Source organism: Homalodisca vitripennis, chromosome 3 (genome assembly GCF_021130785.1).
Source record: "Homalodisca vitripennis isolate AUS2020 chromosome 3, UT_GWSS_2.1, whole genome shotgun sequence".
NCBI lineage: Eukaryota > Metazoa > Arthropoda > Insecta > Hemiptera > Cicadellidae > Homalodisca > Homalodisca vitripennis.
Window position 1 is genome coordinate 183,818,072 of NC_060209.1, and position 24,747 is coordinate 183,842,818.

General features: G+C 39.0%; 1 protein-coding gene across 1 annotated transcript; it reads right to left on the bottom strand.

Moving 5' to 3' along the window:
- Nucleotides 1-22,784: 22,784 nt before the first annotated feature.
- On the bottom strand, nt 22,785-23,451 carry LOC124358508 (putative nuclease HARBI1). Its single transcript, XM_046810803.1, has 2 exons — nt 23,192-23,451; nt 22,785-23,070 (listed from the first exon to the last, which is right to left on the bottom strand). The coding sequence occupies exons 1-2, from the start codon at nt 23,449-23,451 to the stop codon at nt 22,785-22,787; spliced, it is 546 nt and encodes a 181-aa protein (XP_046666759.1).
- Nucleotides 23,452-24,747: the final 1,296 nt, after the last annotated feature.

A 24,747-nucleotide genomic window follows, 5' to 3' on the forward strand; every position in this document is an offset into this window, starting at 1 on the left:
AAAATTGATTAAGGATTTAGCTGCCAAAAACCGAACCACTGCTGCAGTTCAAAAATCGGTAATTATCATATTAACGGCCGGGGCGGAAAAATACGAGTTTTGCGTTAAAAACTTATTGGAATCGTCATATAGAAAAAAAAGTATAAGGTTTGATGGGGTGGAAATGAGAAATAACGAAGTTCTAGAAAATGAAAAATTAAATAAGTTTTCAGTAATATCTCCATGTTCTACATCCACGTCTAGCGTCACGTGACCTTTTGTGGCCAATGATTGAACCTCGTGATGACGTCACCGGTTGCGCCGCCATCTTTGCAAACGTAAATGAAAAATAATACAGAAATGAGCAGAATTTTTATAAAAATAAATGTTTTTCTTAATTTCGAGAAAAAAATTAATTACGAGTGCCTCCGGCCATCAGCGCTGGCTTCGGCAGCACCGAAGGTGCTGCCGAAGCCCGCGCTGATGTCAATAAAAGAAAAACATCCCTCGAGATAGTACCTATCAGTAAAATATAAAATACTAGAGGGGCTGATCAAAAATATAAATTGAAATGTAATTCAAAGGCAATTATGTAAAGTTAAAAAACTAAATAAATCATGAAAAACTCAAATATATAGATGGATCAGAGAACACATACCATTAGTGTGTTGGCGGATACAGCTGAGCAGCAGCAGCAACAAAAAAGTCGTCTATCACAACGAAACGACAAAGTCTCCGGGTTTAAAAAACACCACTCGACCGCACGACGAACACATACACTCATTTTTAAAAATTCCATGTTCAATTAAAAAAGAGATAATTTCGTTTTGGTTAAAACGTAAACTCTTTACGTGCCCTACGAAACACTCCGACACACACAATTCACTAGGGTTGGTTGAACTAGTGGATGGTTGATTCATCATTGTAAACGCACTCACTCAATCCGACCTACTGAACACGATATCTTGTGTAGAACTGACCCATGCCCCGGAGAACTCAGATAACAGGTACGTTATCAGGCTGCTATCAGTCCCGGCCGCAGATAATATTCAAGTAAAAAGATTATCCAGACACAGGACACAAACTGAACATTAAAACATTAGGAACTTAACCACTTATCAATATACCCCCTAAAATCATGTTATTTGTCATTTGCACCCCATAGTACTATATATATTTTTTGTTCAGGAGGGTGAGCAGAATACGTTGGTAACGTCAAATTCGTGATTTGCCGCCCCGGCGTTTAATCTTACTGGTACGCAAAAATCTATTACACATTTAAAAAAAGTCGCGAATAGTGTTTGATGTTTTTACTGTACACATGTTGCTACTAACAAATTACATTACAGTGTTTGAACATAATTGTTTGTTATTAATTTCACCTCTTAACCCTTACTTTGTGAGGTACTAAAATGTACAGTGTATTTTTTTATTATCTTGGGTCGTCCATTCAAGCTTTATTGTGGGATTAGTTTTCCCGTCAACAATGATTAACGGGATCCAGATAAAACAAGTTCGCCTCAGCTATCGTGCCACGACATGTTCGCCGTTTGACGGGTTGCGACAGGAACAATAACTCGCGCATGCGCTCCAACGCAAACTCGTCAGACGGACCGGCCAGCAGAGGAGCGAGAGGTCAGTCTACACAATCCTATCACGACGATAAGACGTACTGTGCGCTGAGATCTTAACCTCACTCCTGCCGACTTGTTCGTGAGATACGGACGTATCGATTACTTCTTGCTATTGGTAATATATTACTTCAATTACTATACTTATCATAATTAACCTTTCATTAATATTCTGTATCGTTTTTATATGTTGTGCCACACGAAATTTACTTATAAGGTATTATTCTTGGTATTCTTTTAATTTACTTACTATCTTACTTAATCTACGCTTGCGTAATACGGACCTAACCTTTAAATTTAGGATTAGTGGTTCTTTACTTTACTTGCAATCTTACTTAATCTATGTTCGTGCAATACTGACCTAACCTTTAAATTGGTTATTGGTATTATTGGCTCTTTACTTTACTTACTATCTTACTTAATCTATGTTCGTGCAATACTGACCTAACCTTTAAATTGGTTATTGGTATTATTGGCTCTTTACTTTACTTACTATCTTACTTAATCTATGTTTGTGCAATACGGACCTAACCTTTAAATTGGTTATTGGTATTATTGGCTCTTTACTTTACTTACTATCTTACTTAATCTATGTTCGTGCAATACTGACCTAACCTTTAAATTGGTTATTGGTATTATTGGCTCTTTACTTTACTTACTATCTTACTTAATCTATGTTTGTGTAATACGGACCTAACCTTTAAATTGTTTATCGGTATTGTCGGTTCTTTACTTTACTTACTATCTTACTTAATCTATGTTCGTGCAATACTGACCTAACCTTTAAATTGGTTATTGGTTCTTTACTTTACTTACTATCTTACTTAACCTATGTTCGTGCAATACGGACCTAACAAATAGATTATTGCTCTGGGTCTATTATTATTTCTCTTACACTTTTCTTACTTAATCTTTGTTAATACGATACTGACCAAACATTCTATATTGTTCATAGTGTTGATATTACTTTTGCTCATACTATTTTACATAACACACAGTGTGTTGCGATTTGAGATAGCTTTGATTTAGATAGAGATCTAGGTAGTTACGCTTTTGTGTTTTCTTTAATTGATGATAGTAAATATCTTATTTATCGACACCATTTTATTTAAAATTCTTAATTTTTTTCAAGGTCAGTTGAACTAACGTTCTAACGTTCATTCTGGAGAAAACGATGGCTTTTGTTTTAGGTGGTGAAAATGAAAAACCCGTAACTCCGCACCACTGCTCAAGCCTGTTGATGGTAAGCTGTAAAGCTCTCTCCCCCACCGCTAACTTCTTTGTAGAAATTTAAATAGAGAAATCATCTACAAACAAAGAACAGCGCACAGGAGGGGTAACGCAGGATGATATGTTATTGATTGCAATGGCAAACAGAGTACAGCTTAGGACGCTACCTTGTGGAATACCATTTTCCATCGTGAAAGAATTGGACATGGTTGTCCCAAGTTTGACCTGTATGGTTCTTTCCGACAGGAAGCCCTATATGAAAGAAACCATGTGGCCCCCTACACCCCAAGATATTAAAGCATTTAATATTCCCCTTCTCCAAGCCTTGTCATAAGCCTTAGAAATGTCGAAGAATACAGCGATCAACTGTTTTCGTTCAATAAAGGAATTCAAGATTGCCGATTCCAAGGCAAGTAGATGGTCACTTGTAGACCGGCCTTGTCGGAATCCGCACTGGGAAGGTGAAAGAAGGTTATTTTTCTCCAGAAACCAGACAAGACGTCTGTTGACCATCCTTTCGAGTACTTTGCAGAGACTGCTAGTAAGCGAAATTGGTCTATAGCTTCCTGGAGAAGTTCTATCTTGGCCCAGTTTTTGGAGAGCGATAATGTGTGAACGACGCCAAGAATTAGGGAATGTGTTTTCTAAATAGATTCTATTATATAATTTTAGAAGATCTTGTTTTTTATCCTCCGTCACGTTCCGCAACATAGCATAATGTATGCTATCGGGACCTGGAGCAGAATTTGATGTCGCCTTTAGTGATGAATCAAGTTCATCAATGGTAAAGGGAAGGTTTAGAGGAGAGTTGTTATTAATATTTACATTTAGAGGATGTCTTTCTGTATTTATTTTGAAATTTTGAAACTCCCTATTGTAAGATGACGTTTTTGAAATTTCCGCAAAATGTGAGCCGAGTAAATTGGAAACTGTCAAGGGATCAGTTACCACATCGGTACCTATTTTCAGAGCAATAAGAGAAGGTGGGGAGGTCTTACAGCAAACAGATCGAAGCTTCCTCCAAACATCACAAGCAGGAGTTGTTCGTTTTATTTGATCTGTGTAGTCCAGCCAGGACTGCCGCCGTCTCTGTCTAAAAACCTGTCTTGCTTTTGCCCGTGCTCTTCTGTACCTACTTAAATTTTCTTCATTCGGTGATCTGTTGAACTGTCTTAAACATTTTTGACGTTCCTTTAGAGCCGCCGAACATTCTTCAGACCACCAAGAAACCTGGCGTTTGTTTGGTGAACCCGAGGATTTTGGAATGCTTCGCTCTGCGGATGTTATAATATTAGATGTAAATAATACAGTGGCTGTATTTATGTCGTTTAATTCGATATTAATAGTTTGAGAAACTATGTTCTTTTTGTACTCGTTCCAGTCAGCCCTCTTAATTTTCCACCTGGGACACTTGCCTGTCAAAGACGGAAAGGATTGAAAAGCCACGGCAATGGGCGCATGGTCACTCCCTGACAGGTCGGGAAGTACGGACCAATGCACTCGAGTTGCCACGACCGGACTGCAGATTGACAGGTCGATTGCGGACCATATGCCAGTCCTAGGGCACATGCAAGTGGCCGACTCGTCATTGAGAACGACCGCTGCCACTTCATCCCACAATCCCGCAACCATGTTACCCCTCCGATCAGAATGGCTGGAACCCCAAGAGCGATGGTGTGCATTGAAATCACCAACCATCAAGAAAGGAGACGGGAGTTGGCTGTAGAGATCACGTAGATCATCAAGAGATAAATCAAAAGGGGAAGGTGAAATATATATGGAGCAGATGGTTAATTTAAAAGGAACATCGACTGAAACTGCCACTGCCTGGAGGTTTGTGACGATGTTCAAGGCTCTAGCATTAACAGAAGAATGTGCTAGAATAGCCACACCTCCACAGGCAATTTGTTGGTGATGATCTAGGCGAAAGATGTCATAACCATTTTGTTTGAAATGAGTATGAGGAGACAATTTTGTCTCTTGTAAGCAAATAACTTTAGGTTTTCTTGTCTTTATAAGTAATTTGAAGTCTTCAAAGTGGCTTCTCAAACCATTAATATTCCATTGTAACAGCATTTTATATTGTATTATATACTCGTATTTTATTTTGTGCTAGTTCATCGTAATGTTTTTTCTTTGTTTACATACAGGACGGAAGTTACCTTGAACAGTTTGGAACTCTGTCTGCATCTCCAAAGGGTCCTCAACCATATCATCATCAAGTGATAATTGGTAGGATCTGGACGAGAATTGATTAGTCTTTTTCACTAGGAATTTGGATCTATTTTCTGATTTTGTTTGTATGTTCTTTTTTAGTTTGTCGGCGAGTTTTTTTCTCTCTTCTACAGATAAGGCGGGTTTCGTATTTTGTTGCACCTTATCTCTGAAAGTAGGACCAACTGTTGGGCGAGCTTGAATCTGTGTTGGACTTAGTATGAGGCGTGTGGACTGCTTGGGAAGGATTACTGGTGGATGCCAACGGATGTTGTCCGGTACCGGCTGCAAGCTGCTTAACCAAAGCGGCAACCTGCTCTGTTAAATTGAGTACCATAACCTCCAAGGCGGTACATGACGGGCACTGTGCGGATTGGACTGGGGCTGAAGCAGCTTCGGAGTACGAGACTCCCTTTTTAGGGGTTGGAGCGATTCTTCTCCTATACTCTTTGCGGGCTTCGTTAAAGGAAAGTTTGTCTAGAGTAACGATCTTCAAAACTTCCTTTTCCTCTAAGTAAACTCTGCATTCCTTAGTGGTCGCCGCGTGTTTACCCTTGCAGTTTACGCATCTGACGTCGTTCTTGCATCCGTCTTCTTGGTGGCCTTCATCGCCGCAACGAGAACATGTCTCAGGTCCCGAGCACGTCTTGGTAGAGTGCCCGAATCTCTGACAACGGAAACACCGCTGCGGATTTTTGAAATAAGGCCGTACCGTCAAGGATAAGTATCCAGCCTTAATAGTTTTTGGGGGTTGGGGAAATGCAAAGGTCAGAATTAGACCGGGAGTAGGGACCATTCTCCCATTCTCCGTCCGAAGCATCCTGACCACATCGGTTACCATTTCACACTGCAGCTCGTCCTTGATTTCTTCCTCACTCCACTCCATCAGGTCACGACAGAAGACGATCCCCTTGGAGGTGTTCAGTGAGGAGTGCGGTTGAACGACGACTTCCACCTGATCGAAAAAACTCGTCATCTGAAGGAATTTTTTGGCTTGGATGTAGTTCGCAACCTCCACCAAGATAGTTCCATTCCTTAATTTGCTCACAGCTTTAGGTTGACCGCCTGAGGAAACAAACGCTTTGTTAATAAGGAAAGGACTAACCTTCGTTAGAGTTTTGCCCTCATCCTTATGACTAACGATTAGATATAGTGGAGTTGGAACGTTCATATTTTCAGCTGTTACTTTTTCTTCCACTTTCCTTTGTTTGATATATGATTCATTTTCAGAATCTGACAACTGTCGCTTTTTCTCTGGATCATTAGGATCTCTTCCTCCGAGTTCTTGCCCTAAGGGTGGGGTGGTTTGAATTTCCATAGATAAGGTCACCAGCGCATCGTGTTTAGTAGTGCGGGCCGATTCACGGGGAGCGGGCATGCCCTCGGGTGTCCCACAGACCGTAGCTTGGGGGACAACCCTACCTCAGTTCCCCGAGGCCCGGCTTCCACCGATTACCAAGTCGGGAATACGCGCACAACTTGGACTCGCACGTGGCAACAGGGGCTCCGACACCCCTGCCTACTGAACACTTCCTGACCAAGGACCGAAGTTGCTGGCTTCTGAACCAGTACATGACTTACGCCTCGGCAGAGACAAGCTCACATCAGCTCTCACCGACACCAGATAGGGCATCTAGCACCGGCTTAAGCACTCCCAGCGAGCCATGCACTGGAACGGTCAGAACACGGGTACTTTTAAGACCCTGGAGGAGGATTTGGTAGGAATTAGGGAATGGTTAGGTGGGAAGAGGCAGTTTAACGTCATACCGAGGACGGTGGGATGATTCACCCTAGTGGCGAGCGCTCAGACTGTGTTCGCTGCTGTCTGGCAGGTTTTAGAACATGAGAAGGAAGATGAAGATCTCGACTATTTCTATGATATTGTAGGAAACACTTCAAATGTAACGACGCATATTGTGGAGTACCTTTCTGGTTTTATAGTAAGAACGTTAAGAAATAGAATAGCCTGTAACGGGTGCCTACAGCTGTTACAGGCTAATGAGGAAACGCAATACCGCAACAGTTTGATAAGTTGTAAAAACCGAGGAGGACTTTTACAGCCTTCTGAAGGTGTTGTGAAACTTTATTGTTAAGTGAAACAGAAGTAAAGTTGCGTAATAATAAAGGCGACGACGTGACAACTGTGAAAAAACTAGAGGACAGAATGGTAAATTCGGTGTTACGAAAGTGTATCGGTGTAAATCTGTTCCCAGGAGGGCATTGTTTTAAACAAGATCCCGAGGTAAATCAACTTATATTAGTTAAAAAAGCTATTTGTAAACAATACTTCAAAGTGCGACTACATCATCACTGCAAAAATGTCAGTGCCTCATTACACAAAAGCAGAATACGCAGTCATTTATTAAAAACTGTAACATTTTTAGGACAGTAGAGAGGTACGTGTTATTGTAAGCTTGGGATATTTATGTTCCTAATTTTCATATTGTAATTTCCATTATATTAAATACATTATTTATAAACATAATACTGTAAGTCTATGTCTAGTGGTTTACTTTACCTTATATTGCCTCAAGTTTAGTTAATATTTAATTGTACTAAATGACAGTTACTATTTACATGAAATGATAAGCGAATGCTTTCTAAATGGGATTTAAAAATGTTTAACATATTAAAAATAATTAATTACATTTAAATGAATTTTAAATTAACGATATGTTGACTTTTTAAGAGCCGAGAGCGGCCTGGAGTGTAGGCGATCTGTTTTAGGTCGGGCGATGCGGTCAGGGTTTTCGCCTATATTCTGCCGATAATATCAGGAAAACGACTGGTCTTAGAAAAAAAGTTTCGAATGTAAAAAAATAATTCAACTCTTTATCTGAAACTTTCCCGCTTACAAAACTTGCCTGTCCTAAAAACAAAAAAATTCCTCACAGACCGACTTTCTCATGTTACGATTTCAAATGTGTATAAAACTTTTAGAGTGTTTTTGCTAATTAAAATTATATAGAGATCAAAACTGGTAATTTGAGTTGCACCATTATAATTGGTGTTTTATGAGATATACGTACACCAAATTTGAACATTTTGGCTTAATCCTAAGTGGGTTAGGTGGCGATTTATTTATGCGCGCGCACTGCAATTTTTAAGCTTCTCTGGACGGGGTTTTGCCTTTCTAGACGCTCTCAAGATGGCCGCCACTGGCTTCAACACCAGTAATGTTGTAGGAATAGGAGTGCTCCATCTATTGGTCTTATGTGATCGCTGCTCTTACCCTAAACTTATTACAAAGGTCTGCCATTAACACCATATCTACGGACCACATTCATTGTTACGATCACGTGCATCTAGCGCACATTCTCGGTCTCTAAAACTATATTGCCCATCATAAAAGTCCATTGTAGTATAAAGGGTAGGGTTCAGAAATGTTTGGTGAAAATCAATTCTTTGAAGAACTTGAGCACCGAGGGACTTGCAACACACACCTGAACACACTGCTCAGTACAAATTGGGTCTGTTAGTAATCCATTCCAATTGGTGCTTGAGTCATTTAATAATAAATTATTGTCTGTATAGTAATTAAATGTTTAATATCACCATCGTTTTATATTATCTACATAAGCAAATTAACACACATCGATTGCGTTAATTATGGGCACTCAATGTTGTAATATTTGTACAACAACTAAAATATTTGTTGCGAATATTTGGTTTAGCTCTGTGAGTTATGAAGTCTTGCAATTGCACACAAGTGGCCATAGAGAAACACACGTGTGGGGTGGATTAAACCCCATGTTACTACGCTCCAAACAATACCTATTTTTATATAAGTTTTTAAAACAAACACTCAAATAATACTTATAAAATAAACAGAATAAAATTTAAGTATTATATTGGAGTGTTTGTTTTCTAAACTTAAGTAAACTAAGAAGAAGCTGGTACAATGTACCTATTTTTATTTCTGAAAGTGAGTCATTAATACAGAATGTTTCAGACTACCCGGCCGCAATCTCCTGTGGTTGAACCGTTTGTCATAGAGCTATGCAATAAACTGTCAACCTAATAAATCTCATACGGCGAACGTCGTAAAATTGGTGCTGTAAGACAAACCTGAAACATGGTCATGCGACATTCATAATTAAAGAGGTTTGCAGGCTCATCGGTTGTTCCTGATCGGCACAAACAGGTCTTTCACGCCCTTTCCAGAATTTTTTAAACATTTTTTTTTTTTTTTTTTTTTTTTTTTTTTTTATAAGGGGCAAAAAAACGCTGAGGTTATCATTGCCCTCAAGAAAAAGAATTGACACCTACTCGTATTTGGTAGTGTCAATTAGGTACATAAAGATTACATTGAATATAACAAAAAATAGGAATTACGACAAGTAGGTGAGTAAATAATTAATACTTAAAACTAGGTAACAGTAAATATAACAAGGGAAAGACTGTAGAGAGGTCTTAACCTATATAAGGGACTAAAAGATAAATAGAACATAAATAAGGACAAGGTACTTAACATTAATTAAATAAACTGTGCAAACTTAACAAATTTTACTGCTTACCAAGAAAGCTGTAAAGGGGCTAATTTGGCAGCTGTCATTATAAAGATAAATACACATAAATAATAAAAACTTATAAATATAAACAACAATCAATAATCGGGAATAAATAAGTTTAACATAATACTATATTTTATTCATCAGCGACGTTTGCATTCAGAAAACACAACAGTCTTGAGTTGCCGTCTCGTCATCACAGAGAATACCGTTTCAACGAAGCCGGCAGATTCGAGTTGCGCACTATGTATCAAGTAGCGAGGGCAGTCAACAAGCACATGTTCAACTGTGATGGACAGTCTCACATGTGTCGCAGACCGGAGGATCATCTCTACCCATGAGGAAGCCATGTGTGAGAAGCGTGTGGCCTAACCGCAGGCGACACAGCACAACCTCCTCACGACGGCTCGGGCGGTTTGCTGTCTCCCAGAGTCCAACGCAGTCTTTAATACGTCGTAACTTGTTGTTAACGACTGCCTGCCACTCGGTATTCCATTTGGCTTTCAGTTTGCCCTTCACCACCGGGATAATATCGGAAGAAACCATCCGTGCGGTGTAAGGCTGGAGTTCCAATGATTCTTTGGCTCCTCTATCTGCCAGCTCGTTTCCGGATATTCCAATGTGTCCAGGTACCCAGACAAGAAAGACAGCAACACCTTCGGACTGAAGGGAAGACAAAGAGTGCCATATTTCGCGGATGATTATGTGTTTTAGAATACATATCGCTGATGGCTTGCATACCACTAAGGGAGTCGCTGCAGATAACCAATTTATTTTGTCATGGCACACGTTATATTTAAGGCCTTTTTGATGGCTGTTAATTCGGCCGTGAAAATGGAAGAGTCATTGGGGAGACGAAACCCGTATCGTCTAACCCCAGTGACGAAAGCACATCCAGTTCTACAACGTTCCTTTGACCCGTCAGTAATAGACAAACATCGCAAGGTGCGAGGCTGCCTAGTATTTGACGGAGTTCTTGTTGGTAGACTGTTTTCTGGAGTGGAGTCTTTTTTAAACCTAGAGAGATTTAAAAATGATTTTTGGCATTGAGACGCTCCAGGGTGGAATATCACATTGATGGACGACTTTGAACTCGTAATCGTTTAGGCCTATTTCATAAGCGTAGGTTTTGGTCCTAACGCCTAGGGGTGAAGGATGATTTGGTTTAGCTAGGAAAGAATTTTGGAGTGGATTTCGCAGGACCGGTTCATATGCAGGGTTGTCTGGCTTACCTGAAAGAGCAATGAACATAGGTTTAGGGACAGATGTTGCCGTCTATGCGAAAGAGGAGGTTCTCCCGTTTCTGCAAGAAGACTTTTTAATAGGAGAAGATCGAAAAGCTCCAGTGGCCAGTCTTAAAGCAGAATTATGGATTGGGTCAAGCATTTTGAGAGCACTGGGTCTTGCGGACCCATATGCTTGACATCCATAATCTAGACAGGAACGGATGGTGGCTTTGTAGAAATCTGAGCATGCATGTCCTGTCCGCCCCCCATTTTGTTCCGCTTAAAGCTCTCAGTATGTTCAAGCGCTTCACGCATCGATCTTTTAGGACTTTCAGATGAGGCACCCAAGTTAACCGGGTATCAAATGTGAGACCCAGGAATCTGATTATTGTCACAAGTAGTGATTCTCTGACCCAGCAAAGAGAGCGTTGGCTGCTCAACAGTACGCATTCTGGAGAAAACAATGGCTTTTGTTTTAGGTGGAGAAAAAGAAAAACCCGTAACTCCGCACCACTGCTCAAGCCTGTTGATGGTAAGCTGTAAAGCTCTCTCCCCCACCGCTAGCTTCTTTGTAGAGATGTAAATAGAGAAATCATCTACAAACAAAGAACAGCGCACAGGAGGGGTAACGCAGGACGATATGTTATTGATTGCAATGGCAAACAGAGTACAGCTTAGAACGCTACCTTGTGGAATACCATTTTTCCAGCGTGAATAAATCGGAAATGGTTGTCCCAAGTTTGACCTGTATGGTTCTTTCCGACAAGAAGCCCTGTATGAAAGAAACCATGTGGCCCCCTACACCCCAAGATATTAAAGCATTTAATATCCCCCTTCTCCAAGCTTTGTCATAAGCCTTGGAAATGTCGAAGAATACCGCGATCAACTGTTTTCTTTCAATAAAGGAATTCAGGATTGCCGATTCCAAGGCAAGTAGATGGTCACTTGTAGACCGGCCTTGTCGGAATCCGCACTGGGAAGGTGAAAGAAAGATTATTTTTCTCCAGAAACCAAACAAGGCGTCTGTTGACCATCCTTTCGAGTACTTTGCAGAGACTGCTAGTAAGCGAAATTGGTCTATAGCTACCTGGAGAAGTTCTATCTTGGCCCGGTTTTTGGAGAGCAATATTGTGTGAACGACGCCAAGAATTAGGGAATGTGTTTTCTAAATATATTCTATTATATAATTTTTAGAAGATCTTGTTGATTCAAAAGCCACGGCAATGGGCGCATGGTCACTCCCTGACAGGTCGGGAAGTACGGACCAATGCACTCGAGTTGCCACGACCGGACTGCAGATTGACAGGTCAATTGCCGACCATAAGCCAGTCCTAGGGCACATGTAAGTGGCCGACTCGTCATTGAGAATGACCGCTGCCACTTCATCCCACAATCCCGCAACCATTTTACCCCTCCGATCAGAATGGCTGGAACCCCAAGAGCGATGGTGTGCATTGAAATCACCAACCATCAAGAAAGGAGACGGGAGTTGGCTGTAGAGATCACGTAGATCATCAAGAGATAAATCAAAAGGGGGAGGTGGAATATATATGGAGCAGATAGTTAATTTAAAAGGAACATCGATTGATACTGCTTACTGCCTGGAGGTTTGTGACGATGTTCAAAGCTCCAGCATTAACAGAAGAATCTGCTAGAATAGCCACACCTCCACAGGCAATTTGTTGGTGATGATCTAGGCGAAAGATGTCATAACCATTTTGTTTGAAATGAGTATGAGGAGACAATTTTGTCTCTTGTAGGCAAATAAATTTAGGTTTTCTTGTATTTATGAGTAATTTTAAGTCTTCATAGTGGCTTCTCAAACCATTATTATTCCATTGTAACAGCATTTTATATTATATATTTTATTTTGTGCTAGTTCATCGTAATTTTTTTTCTTTGTTTAGATACAGGACGGAAGTTTACCATGAACAGTTTGGAACTCTGTCTGCAACTCCAAAGGGTCCTCAACCATATCATCATCAAGTGATAATTGTGAGGATCTGGACGAGGATGGATTAGTCTTTTTTACTAGGAATTTGGATCTATTTTCTAATTTTGTTTCTATGTTCTTTTTTTAATTTGTCGGCGAGTTTTTCCTCTCTTCCAAAGATAAGGCGGGTTTCGTATTTTGATGAGCCTTATCTCTGAAAGTAGAAGTAGCTGTTGGGCGAGCTTGAGTCTGTGTGTTGGACTTAGTATGGGGCGTGTGGACTCCCTGGGAAGGATTACTGGCGGATGTCAACGGATGTTGTCCTGGTACCGGCTGCAAGCTGCTTAACCAAAGCGGCAACCTGCTCTGTTAGATTGAGTACCATACCTTCCAAAGCGGTACATGACGGGCACTGTGCGGATTGGACTGGGGCTGAAGCAGCTTCGGAGTACGAGACTCCCTTTTTAGGGGTTGGAGCGATTCTTCTCCTGTACTCTTTGCGGGCTTCGTTAAAGGAGAGTTTGTTAAGAGTAACGATCTTCAATACTTCCTTTTCCTCTAAGTAAACTCTACACTCCTTCGAAGTGGCCGCGTGTTTGCCCTTACAAGTTCACGCATCTGACGTCGTTCTTGCAAACCTTCCTCCTCTTGGTGGCCTTCATCGCCGCAACGGGAACAAGTCTCAGGGCCCGAGCACGTCTTAGTAGAGTGCCCCGAATCTCTGACAACGGTAACACCGCTGCGGATTTTTAAAGTATGGCGTACAGTCAGGGACAAGTACCCAGCCTTAATAGTTTTTGGAGGTTGGGGAAAAGCAAAGGTCAGAATTAGACCAGGAGTCGGAACCTTTTTCCCATTCTCCGTCCCGAAGCATCCTGACCACATCGGTTACCATTTCACACTGCAGCTCTTCCTTAATTTCCTCCTCACTACACTCCATCAGGTCACGGCAGAAGACGATCCCCTTAGAGGTATTCAGTGAGGAGTGCGGTTGAACAACGACTTCCACCTGGTCAAAAAAAGCTTGTCATCTGAAGGAACTTCCTGGCTTGGATGTAATTCGCAGCCTCCACCAGGATAGTTCCATTTCTCAGTTTGCTTACCGATTTAGGCTGACCGCCTGAGGAAACAAAAGCTTTGTTTATAAGGAAAGGACTAACCTTTGTTAGAGTTTTGCCCTCATCCTTATGACTCACGATTAGGTATAATGGAGTTGGAACGTTCATATTTTCTGCATTTACTTTTTCTTCCACTTTCCTTTGTTTTAATATATGATTCATTTTCAGAATCTGACAACTGTCGTTTTTTTCTCTGGATCATTAAGATCTCTTCCTCCGAATTCTTGCCCCTAAGGGTGGGGTGGTTTGAATATCCATATATAGGGTCACCAGCGCATCGTGTTTAGTAGTGCGGGCCGATTCACGCGGGAGCGGGCATTCCCCTCGGGTGTCCCACCACAAACCGTAGCTTGGGGGACAACCCTACCTCAGTTCCCCGAGGCCCGGTTTCCATCGATTACCAAGTCGGGAATACGCGCACAACTTGGACTCGCCACGTGGCAACAGGGGCTCCGACACCCCCTGCCTACTGAACACTTCCTGACCAAGGACCGAAAGTGGCTGGCTTCTGAACCAGTACAAGACTTACGCCTCGGCAGAGACAAGCTCACATTCAGCTCTCACCGACACCAGAAAGGGCATCTAGTGCCGGCTTAAGCACTCCAGCGAGCCATGCACTGGAAACGGTCAGAGGACGGGTACTAATAACACCCTGGAGGGGGATTTTGGTAGGAATTAGGGAATGGTTAGGTGGGAAGAGGCAGTTTAACGTCATACCCAGGACGGTTTTTAAACATTAAAATTGTAGAAATCCTTATCTTAGTTCCTAGGTTTGTTTATATCTACGTAAATTCGATTCACAATTTGAAACCTACAGTGAAATATTCATTCCAAATTATGAAATACATAAATTTGTTAAACTTTTTTATAGGTTTTCAGTTCTCTAAGGGCATATGCAATTAAAATTCCCCATTGTATAGTATAGGATAATTTTTGTCAAAAGTCATTTGATTTACTTTTTACAGATGTCGAAGCAGTCAACAGTTCAACCGACGAGATCATGCATCAGAAGAGTTCGCCATTTTAAATAAGAATGGTGAAGTACCGGGTCCAACTCATGAAGTTTCTGGAACAAAATTTGTGATTAACTTGAATCAAAAATAACTCCAAAAAAATGTGTATACTATTGTAAGGGCCATTCGGAACAATATATTGACTTCAATTAAAGGAAAATTAGGTGTTTGCAACGATTCAACTAAGAAAAGACCCTTGCTTTGTCCCACTGATGACGACGACAAAAACTCTTCATCATTATCCGACCAGGAAGTCACACATAACAGTTTAGTACCACCTCAAAAAACTTTTAAGGTGTTCATACCCTTTGAAGATTTTGAAGCAATGCAGCCAGTGTACACTAAAATGAAAAGTAAAAAGCAGGGAAAATTGAGACCAAGATTTTGTCTTCCGCCCTATATTTAGGCTGAAAAAATTGCACATCTTATATGGAATCAACACAAACTCCCTTGCCCCTTTGCTGTAAAAAACTCACAAGCAAACGTCGATTCGAGTGTTGGTGAATATTATATAACAGTCAATGCTTACTCCACAGATTCCAAATGTAAAACTTTAGCTTAAGGAATTATAGCACACAAACCCGTATACAGAAGAACCTGTTGAAATGGAATGGAGATGTGTAGATACGCGTGGCATAACGAACTCTACTAAAAGATATCTACGAGGTTCGATTAGAACTGAAGTAGGAAAGAAACTTGCCCACACCTCGTGTACAGTGTTTCGTAGTCACGCTGCTGATGAACTAATGGACATTTGTGACCAGCAAGAACCGCCGACTTTGTATCGAGATCATGTACTTCGGAAGGCTAAACAGGAGGTCAAGGACTTACAGTACAATGTAGTTCATGGGAACGATACTGTTTTGTGCTTAGAAGTAATGAAACATAATCAACCCCAGAGTGGTTCCATTCGTGATATTTCTCTTGATAAGTATTTTGTTCACTACTATAAGCAGATGCAATTACATACATACAAGATTCTGTGTCGATATAATTATGTTGTCCTCATAATTTATGGTACTGGTTCACTTGTTACGAAAACTATAAGAGATCGTGGTGAATCTCAACACATATTCTTGTATGGAAGAGTTGTACACACTGGAAAACAGCAAATACCTGTTGTTCAAATGTTGTCAGAGAAGCAATATTCCAATACTATTCTGTATTGGCTAAACGAATGGCAGCGATGCGGTGCTCCTTCTCCTAAAGAAGTCGTGACCGATGATTCAAAGGCACTTCAATCGGCTGTATGCAGATCCTTTGGCAGGTGCTATGACATAAGAGACTACAAGGACAAATGTTTTCAGTATCTTATAATGAAATGGGAAGTCTACCTGCATGTTATATAAGGATAGATGTTGCACACATGATAAAAATCATGCTCTAAATGGAAATTGTGGAAGATGGACCACAAGCGAGTGAAAGATTTCTATTTGCGGTGTCTAGGACTATTAAACTGTTACTATTGAAAATTGGTTAGCAGCTATTAAACTGTTTGTGGCTGAAAAGTGCAGCGAAAAAGAAATTGGGATCAATCCTTACTATGCCCCTTCTGTAGCGGAGAAATTCACAAGTATTGTCAAAGATTTTGTACTCTGGTCTGCAGTAATGGGGCCTTTATTAAATCACCGTATCTTACTGCATCTTCAGCCTCCGTGGAAGGTGACTTCTCGGACATAAAACGAAAGATTTAAAAAAAAATGAGCATACACCATTGCTGGTCCATACATTTTTAGATTTCTGACGAGAAAGAAAACAGAGGACGAGAGATGAAAACGAAACAGAGGATGAAACAAAACATTTTATAAGCACCAATCCAAAAAACATTGTTGATAAACATAGAAATGCTATGTAAGAGAGCCTTGAAGACTTAAACTTCTTTGAGAATTGGCGGAGAAAGATAATGAAAAACAGAGAGACCAAAAAATCCAAAATACTTAAACTCGTTTCCAGAAATAACCTTGACAGGAAATAGACTCAAACCTCCCATGGACAAACTTATGACAAACCGCAATAATTTGATAACCTATCCGTATCGAACGTAACAAATATATATCAGTGAAAAATAGCTGAACATTTGACTCCTTGACAAGTCTTTTGATGAATGCATACATAGAAAATCCAAAATTATTGTTCCAAAATTGATAACAGTAATAACCTAACTATGAAAACTGCTAAAAGCTTAGCAGTTGTAGGAACTAATTTAGAAACTTATCAATTAACATCCCAAACGATAAGCAGTTTGTCAAAACCATTGAACACCACAGATAACAAAAAACAAGCTGAAAACTATATTAACTGAGGAATATGATTTATGGTCAAACCTAACAGATGTAACGAAATCTTTGCTAGATACAGAATAAGTGCAATTGTGCATATACACTACTCAAATGAATTCTACACAAGAAACACAGAAGAAAAGCACGTAATTTTAGATACTGATAGCTTCATTATTTGTAGCCAAGGTTTTGAGCAATTATCTGAATCTATTGAAAGTTAAATTAAAAATGGAAAACCCTCAATACATGATTTTATAGCTCTGCAGATATAAAAACAAAATGTTTACCTCCATGCACACGCGATACGAAAATAACGATGGTTAGACAAGACCACTTGCTGATCGATATACAATACACTGACAACGCAATAGATCATGATACATTGTTCAATCGAACATGCTCATTAAATGAAATTGCAGTTTACATTGAAATAGGCGATCAGGAATATTACTTAAACGGCTTGATCGCGTTTCGCCCCGGTCATTACATGACTTACACTAAGAGACACGGAAATGATACATGGGAGTTGTATGACAGGTTGGCCAGAACGGTATTAAAACATATATATATCAAATAAACAACAGGTGTATCATCACTTAATAATGTATACGAAAAAAATAAATTCAAAGCTACTGATGTATAAGCACATGAATTTTGACGGTGAGGAGAGCAAATACTTTTTTTTTAACTAGTAGAAATTCTATTTGTATATTAGAATAATTTCGCCATTAAATTAAATAATTAAATTTTAATTTTAATTAAGCTGTCATTTATTTGGATTAAAGTGGTTTTGAAAGGTTAAATATAGTGTTAAGGGATAATCTGTTAAATACCCATGCATTATATAGTAGTTTTGATTTGTTTAGTTCATATTAATCTAACTTCCACTTTGCAAAATTTTATTTGAAGTTAATTAAGTAACATGTCCTTATAGATCATGTAAAATTTTAAGGTAGAGAATTTTTAGACTTTTAAGTATAACATTTACATAACAATATCATATTATCAACTTTTAAATTTCATACTATAAAGTGTTTTCATGTGTTTGACTATTTTATTGTTTATTATTATATACTTATAATTTAACGTAGTACACGGTCAAGTTTTTTATATAATGAAGTGTTTGAGTTTAAAAGACTAGCAATAAGCGTGATATACTTTGATAGATACTATTAAGTTCTATTAATAATTGCACTGCGTTGTGAACAAAAAATAACGGAAACTTCCTTGGCCTTATCCAGTTACTAGGAGAGTTTGATCCGGTTATGATGGAAAATTTAAGATGCATTGAAGAGAGTGAATATCGAGTTCAAATGTAAGGTGTCAATATTCAAAATGAGTTGATAAACTGTCTGGCAAAGGAGGTGAAAAACAATATAATCGAGAAAATAAAGCTGTCACGGTACTTCTCAGTTATGTTGGATTGTACGCCAGACGTAACTCATAAAGAACAAACATCTCTCACCATTCGCTATGTTCACGAAGAAGAGGAGATCAATGGTGAAATTGTTATTGAAGAAAGTTTTATAGGCTACACGATTACTGAGGAGTCAACAGGGGAAGCATTGACTCAATTGTTAACAGAAGAGGTAGAGTTATGTGGTTTGGACATGAGTAACTGCCGCGGGCAAGGGTACGACAATGGCGCAAACATGGCAGGAGCTAAAAAAGGGGTCCAATCACGAATATCCTCAGAATATCCTTTAGCTGTATTTACACCCTGCGGATGCCACAGCCTCAACTTGGTTGTTGCAGATGGAGCCAGATCATCCGTCAAGTCTACTCTACTTTTTGGAATCCTTCAAAGGATTTACACTATTTTCGCATCATCTCCAAAACGTTGGTTCGTTGTCAGTGACCATGTTAAAGGTTTAACTTTGAAAAAGGTTTGTGAAACAAGATGGGAGGCTCGAATAAGTTCTGTATCTGCCGTTCGATACCAGTACAAAGACTTCCTTGACGCTCTTGTAGAACTGAGTGAAACTGTCAATGACCCTACAATCTCATCTGAAGCTAAGTCCCTCCAAATTCACATGGAAGACTTTTCATTTCTGGTTTGCCTTATTGTTTGGCACGATGTTTTGTTTGAGGTAAGCTTGATAAGTAAAACCTTACAAGGTAAAACCACTGATATTGCTTTAACATCAAATCTGCTGCAAAAGACTTTACAGTTCATAGATGATTTTCGTAAAGACGGTTTAAATGACTCAGTTTCAAAAGCCAAAGAGATTTGTAGTGAAATTGACGTGGAACCATTGTTTAAAGAAAAACGCCAAAGAACAAAAAATAACCTTTTTGATTATGAAAGTAAAAGTGACAACAAAGCAACCCCAGATGAAGAATTTAAAAGAAACGTTTTCTACCCATTATTGGACATTATGCAGGCTTCCCTAAAAGAAAGGTTGATTCAGTTTTCAAACCACAACTTGAAATGGGGGTTCTTTTACGACCTTAAACAACTCCCTCACGCAGAAGATTTAAAGGAATGTTGTGAAAATTTACAGAAACACCTATCGTTTGGGCAAACCTCTGACATGAGCGAAAAAGAACTTTATCAGGAACTCCTTCATGTCAAAACTATTGTGAATAAAGTAAGCTAAGGCAACCCCATTACAAGTTTTAAAAGTGATTAAGAAGACAGACAGATAGGACCTATACACAAACTTATGGATTGCACTTCGAATCCTTCTAACTATTCCCATATCTGTTGCCAGTTGTGAAAGAAGCTTTAGTAAGCTTAAATTAATAAAAACCTACTTGCGTTCTTCAATGTCTCAGGAGGGACTGTCATCCCTTGCCATGCTGTCTATTGAAAATGAAGAATGTAAAAGGCTGAAGTTAGAAGACGTTATCCAGAAGTTTGCTAGTGCAAAGGCCAGGAAGATTTATTTTTAAAAATAAAACTATCTCTGTCAAAGGTAAATAATAGTTATGACATTAAGATTGAAATAGTTATGCATTGCGATTATATCTGTTACTACTATTAATAGCCCTAGAGTTCCACTAAAGTATTGTATGCCAAAGAGCCAAAGTAATAATTTCTTTATATCTATGTATATAGATAGGTCTATTCAATATTCTATTATCTATTCTAAAACATGTTTAAATGTACATATATAATATATTTGGTATTTTGTTACACACAGAAAACTGGAGTATTTATTTACATAATTATAACAATTTCCAAAAATTCCTTATCACTTGGTATGGCTGTACTGACGAAATGTAATTTTTATGTGGGGCCCCCCAAGGCATGATTTGCCCCGGGCGCATTACATACTGGGGACGGCCCTGAGCACTTGTAGATTATCCAAGCGTCCTTCACAGTCCGGAGCCACAATAACGACTGAATCGATTGTTCCGCACAGCCATTTTAATACACTAATACACCTAAGAGACGCCTTCACTTACTCGAGACTTTACTACCGCTCGGGTGTCGGCAGTTGAACTGCTAAGGTCGTACATAGACGCGAATTAAACTTCTGTGCATACTCTACAATCATTACACTTCACTTTGGTGACGGTAATTACTGTATAATGTAATTTAAATATCTCCTGGGTATTAAAACAAAATACTAGCAAAAATCTAAAGTACACTTCATTATATTTTATTTAAATATAACATAGCACATTATTAGTAGTTTCATACGTGCATGTCCAGCCACTGAAGCTCTTATGAGCAAGATGGAAATGGAACAGGCGGTGCAATCTATATTAGATACAGATCATGACAATATTAACACTGATATTATTGACAAACATAACCAAAGGAAATTTGATTAAATAAATAACGACAATAATACAGAAGAGGAATTATTATCGGTCCCACCAAGTTTGAAGAAACCCCATATACAACGTCTTTACAAAGCAAACAACAGGACCCTATGAAGTAATCATACAAGAGAAAATATGATTCGGTTTTCAAGTTTCCACGTGCTTAGAACAGTCAATAACAAATAAAGAAGTTTTAGCTACACATGTTGTTTTACAAGGCAAGGTTGGTCGTCCCATCCTGATCCAAAACTATATTGACATAGGGTAAACCCGGGAGAGTTGCCGCGTCCGGTATAGATGCCGCACCCCTGTTAGTTTCGACAGCAGCCACCAGAATGCGCTCGGCTCAGTTCGCTGTATTGAAGCAGTGACCAGTGAAGACGTGTTGTGTTTGAGTTGACTTTACTGTTGTTTTTATTAGTTTAAATGGATTAACTGGATTAAATGAGGTGAGTACATTTTTTCACCCTAGAAATATATTTTACTTATCCTAACTTTGTAATTGTTACGATACCTTTCAATAGATTAGAGGTTTTAACAGGTTGACTGCCACACTGATATTAACGCAAGTGAATAAAAACAAGCACTTTCTAACTAGCATATGCTAGGTCTAGTAAGTATTTGGTCAAATCAGTGTGAATAAAGATTTGTAGGAAATACTAGGGCAAGTCTAGTAGAATCCGGAAAAACCCAAGCACTTACTCGCGGGGTAGTACATGCTAGACCAAGTAAATGCTAAGTTTTAACGTTCCTGTCACGACACGTTTCTCCCCTCCACTACATTTCAGTCTACTCCACATCGGTGGCATATCCCTCTTTCACTCTGTTCAACCACGTATTCACCAAGATGTATTCATCATCAGAAGAATCTGACAATAATGATTTTAATAAAATAGAAAAAATTGATCGCGCTCTGTTTGTACATCTCCTTTCGGATCACAGTGTATTACTTAGCAAATCAAAAACCCCTTCTGTGATGAATGCTAAGAAAGAAGCTTGGGAAACCTTACGTTCTGACTACTGTGGTGCATTGGGGAAACAAGTTACTGTAGGCCAACTAATAAAAGCATTGAACAATGTGAAGTCTACCGTCAAGAAGAAGACTGACGTAAAAGTGACGGGAAACAGGAAAATAAAACTACAACCGTGGGAGAAAACATTCTTGGAGTTGATAGAAGATGATAACCCAGTATTCCATAAAATCCCGGGTAATATATCAGTTGGCACAAGTGCCGGGCCCCCAGTTCAGCAACCAACCAGTGACGACATCCAGGAAAGTTTGCCGAATACAGAAACTGAAGGGAAACCAAATAAAAATGAAGAACCGAAGAGCCAAGAAACAAAGAAGCCGATGAAAACTAAATCTGATGCCGACCACCACAAAAATAAGATCAGAAAAAGTGAAAAAATGGTGTCGAATCATGAAGCAGATGAAACTAAAGACCTGTCCACACCGCAGTTGCAAAGGATTGTTTTGTTGCAACAATACAAACTGAATAAGATCAAACTGGAGAAGGAAACTATATTGTTCGAAAACATGAAAAAGCAAACCATTGAAAAGTCTACTCAAACTGATGTAACTATTGATGATTGCCATACTCTATTCACATTGTAAGCTGCATAAGTTGTATTTTCTTTTGGATTGTAATTCTTAGGATTATAATTCTTACCATTGTAATCAAACTTGTAATTTGAAATAAATCAGTAATGTGTGAATAAAAACTAGTATATAAAATAAGATGGTTTTATTCAGTAAATAAACAAAACCCATACAAAAAAAATATATATATATATACAAAATTGTGTGCAAATAGGTGCTTGCGTGAGAAAAACATGAAAACGTTACTAAGTTCAATTTAACAAAAAAACAATTTCCTCACTGAATATTCAAATACGCCATCATATTAGCACGCTTGTCTTTGCCTCTTAATGTTGTGTCGGGATTTTCATAACGAACCACCCCAGGTTGGTCATCTTCATTTGGGACGCTATCAAGATCCCCATACTCAAAGTCATCCTTTAGATACTTGGCAATGTTGTGTAGCACAGCGCAACTGACTACCACTTGTGGAATGTTGTTTAATGCAACTCTAACACAGTTTCTCAGGATTGGGAATCTCCTTTTTAACTGGCCAAAACATCTTTCTATTATAACCCTTTCTCTAGCATGGATTAGATTGAACTCTCGTTCTTGATGCGTTCGTGGAAGCTTGAACGGTGTAATCAACCACGGCGATAAACCGTATCCTGAATCTCCTAAAAGACAAACTGCTCCATCATTACTCTGTCACGATGTCTCTGACATGACTATTCCTCCACACTCTGCCGTCGTGAACACTGCCGGGCCACTCTGCACTAATACTTGTAAACTGTTCCAATGCATTGCATGTTGCCTGGACATTTATACTAGGATATCCTTTTCTACAAATATACTCATCACCGTGCAGCCCTGGCTTTTGTATCTCAATTTGAGTACAATCAAGGGCACCAATTACAGACGGCAAACGATAATGTCTCTGCCACAAAACTTTAGCCTCGGTCATATCTTCAGCTGTAGTTGGAAACCGTATCCAATTGTGTGATTGTTCAACTACTCTACTCATCACGTAACTTATAGTCTTGTTGGCAGTAGTACGATGTACACCCACATCTTGAGCTACACCAGACTGAAAGCCAGGATCACCCACAAACCTCAGAAATATTTCCATTTGCTGTCTTCTGCAAATACCACCGCCACGAGTATCACTTTCTTCAAGAAACTGTGCCGCAAGGAAATCAACACTCTCACTGTTAAACCTTAACAGTTCTTTACAATTACGTTCGTTTATTACAGAGCGAACAGAATAAATTTTACGTTGACGAATAGGCATAAACTCAGCCATGATCAACAACAAACTGTGGACTGAGCAGACAGGTAGTAAATGTTAGGAAAAAGTCTAGCATGCCCCAGACCAGGCTTGAAAATATTGAAGCATATGCTACAGAACAATCTACTTCAAAAGTTTTATTCACACCATTTTTTAAGCATTTACTACTCGTCCGGGAAAACTCTAGAACTTACTACCCCTAGCAAGTGCTAGTGTGTTTATTCCCACAAAACGTAGCATTTACTTAAGAAATCCCTAGTATTTGCTTATACTAGTTTTTATTCACATGGCCCATGTCCCAAAGCTTGACTGCCATGAGTATCAATTTTGATACTCATCTGTTTAGTTCCACAGGCCTTGAGTATTATATGTGATACTCACAGGTCTAAACATATGTTAGTATCTAAATGTAAAACAATGTATTATTTAATGGTAATTTTAATATATTAAAATAATACTAAAAACTATATTGCCCATCATAAAAGTCCATTGTAGTATAAAGGGTAGGGTTCAGAAATGTTTGGTGAAAATGTATTCTTTGAAGAACTTGAGCACCGAGGGACTTGCACCGCGCACCTGAACACACTGCTCAGTACATATTGGGTTTGTTGGTAATCCATTCCAATTGGAGCTTGAGTCATTTAATAATAAATTAGTGTTTGTATAGTAATTAAATGTTTAATGTCACCATCGTTTATTATTATCTACATAAGCATATTAACGCACATAGATTGCGTTCATAATGGGCACTTAATGTTGAAATATTTGTAAAGCAATTAAAATATTTGTTGCGAATATTTGGTTTAACTCTGTGAGTTATGAAGTCTTGCATTTGCACACAAGTGGTCATAGAGAATCACACGCGTGGGGTGGATTAAGCCGGGAGCACTTGCGCTATTATGTTGAATCTAACATATTTTTGTGTTATATAAAATTTTTTTTATTTGTTATCTTACTACACAACCCTTAATT

Coding starts and splice junctions, on each gene's coding strand:
- LOC124358508 (XM_046810803.1), bottom strand. CDS start 23,451: ATGACCGAGGCTAAAGTTTTGTGGCAGAGACATTATCGTTTGCCGTCT. Junction 23,071..23,191: donor GTCAGAGACATCGTGACAGA/GTAATGATGGAG, acceptor AATCCATGCTAG/AGAAAGGGTTATAATAGAAA.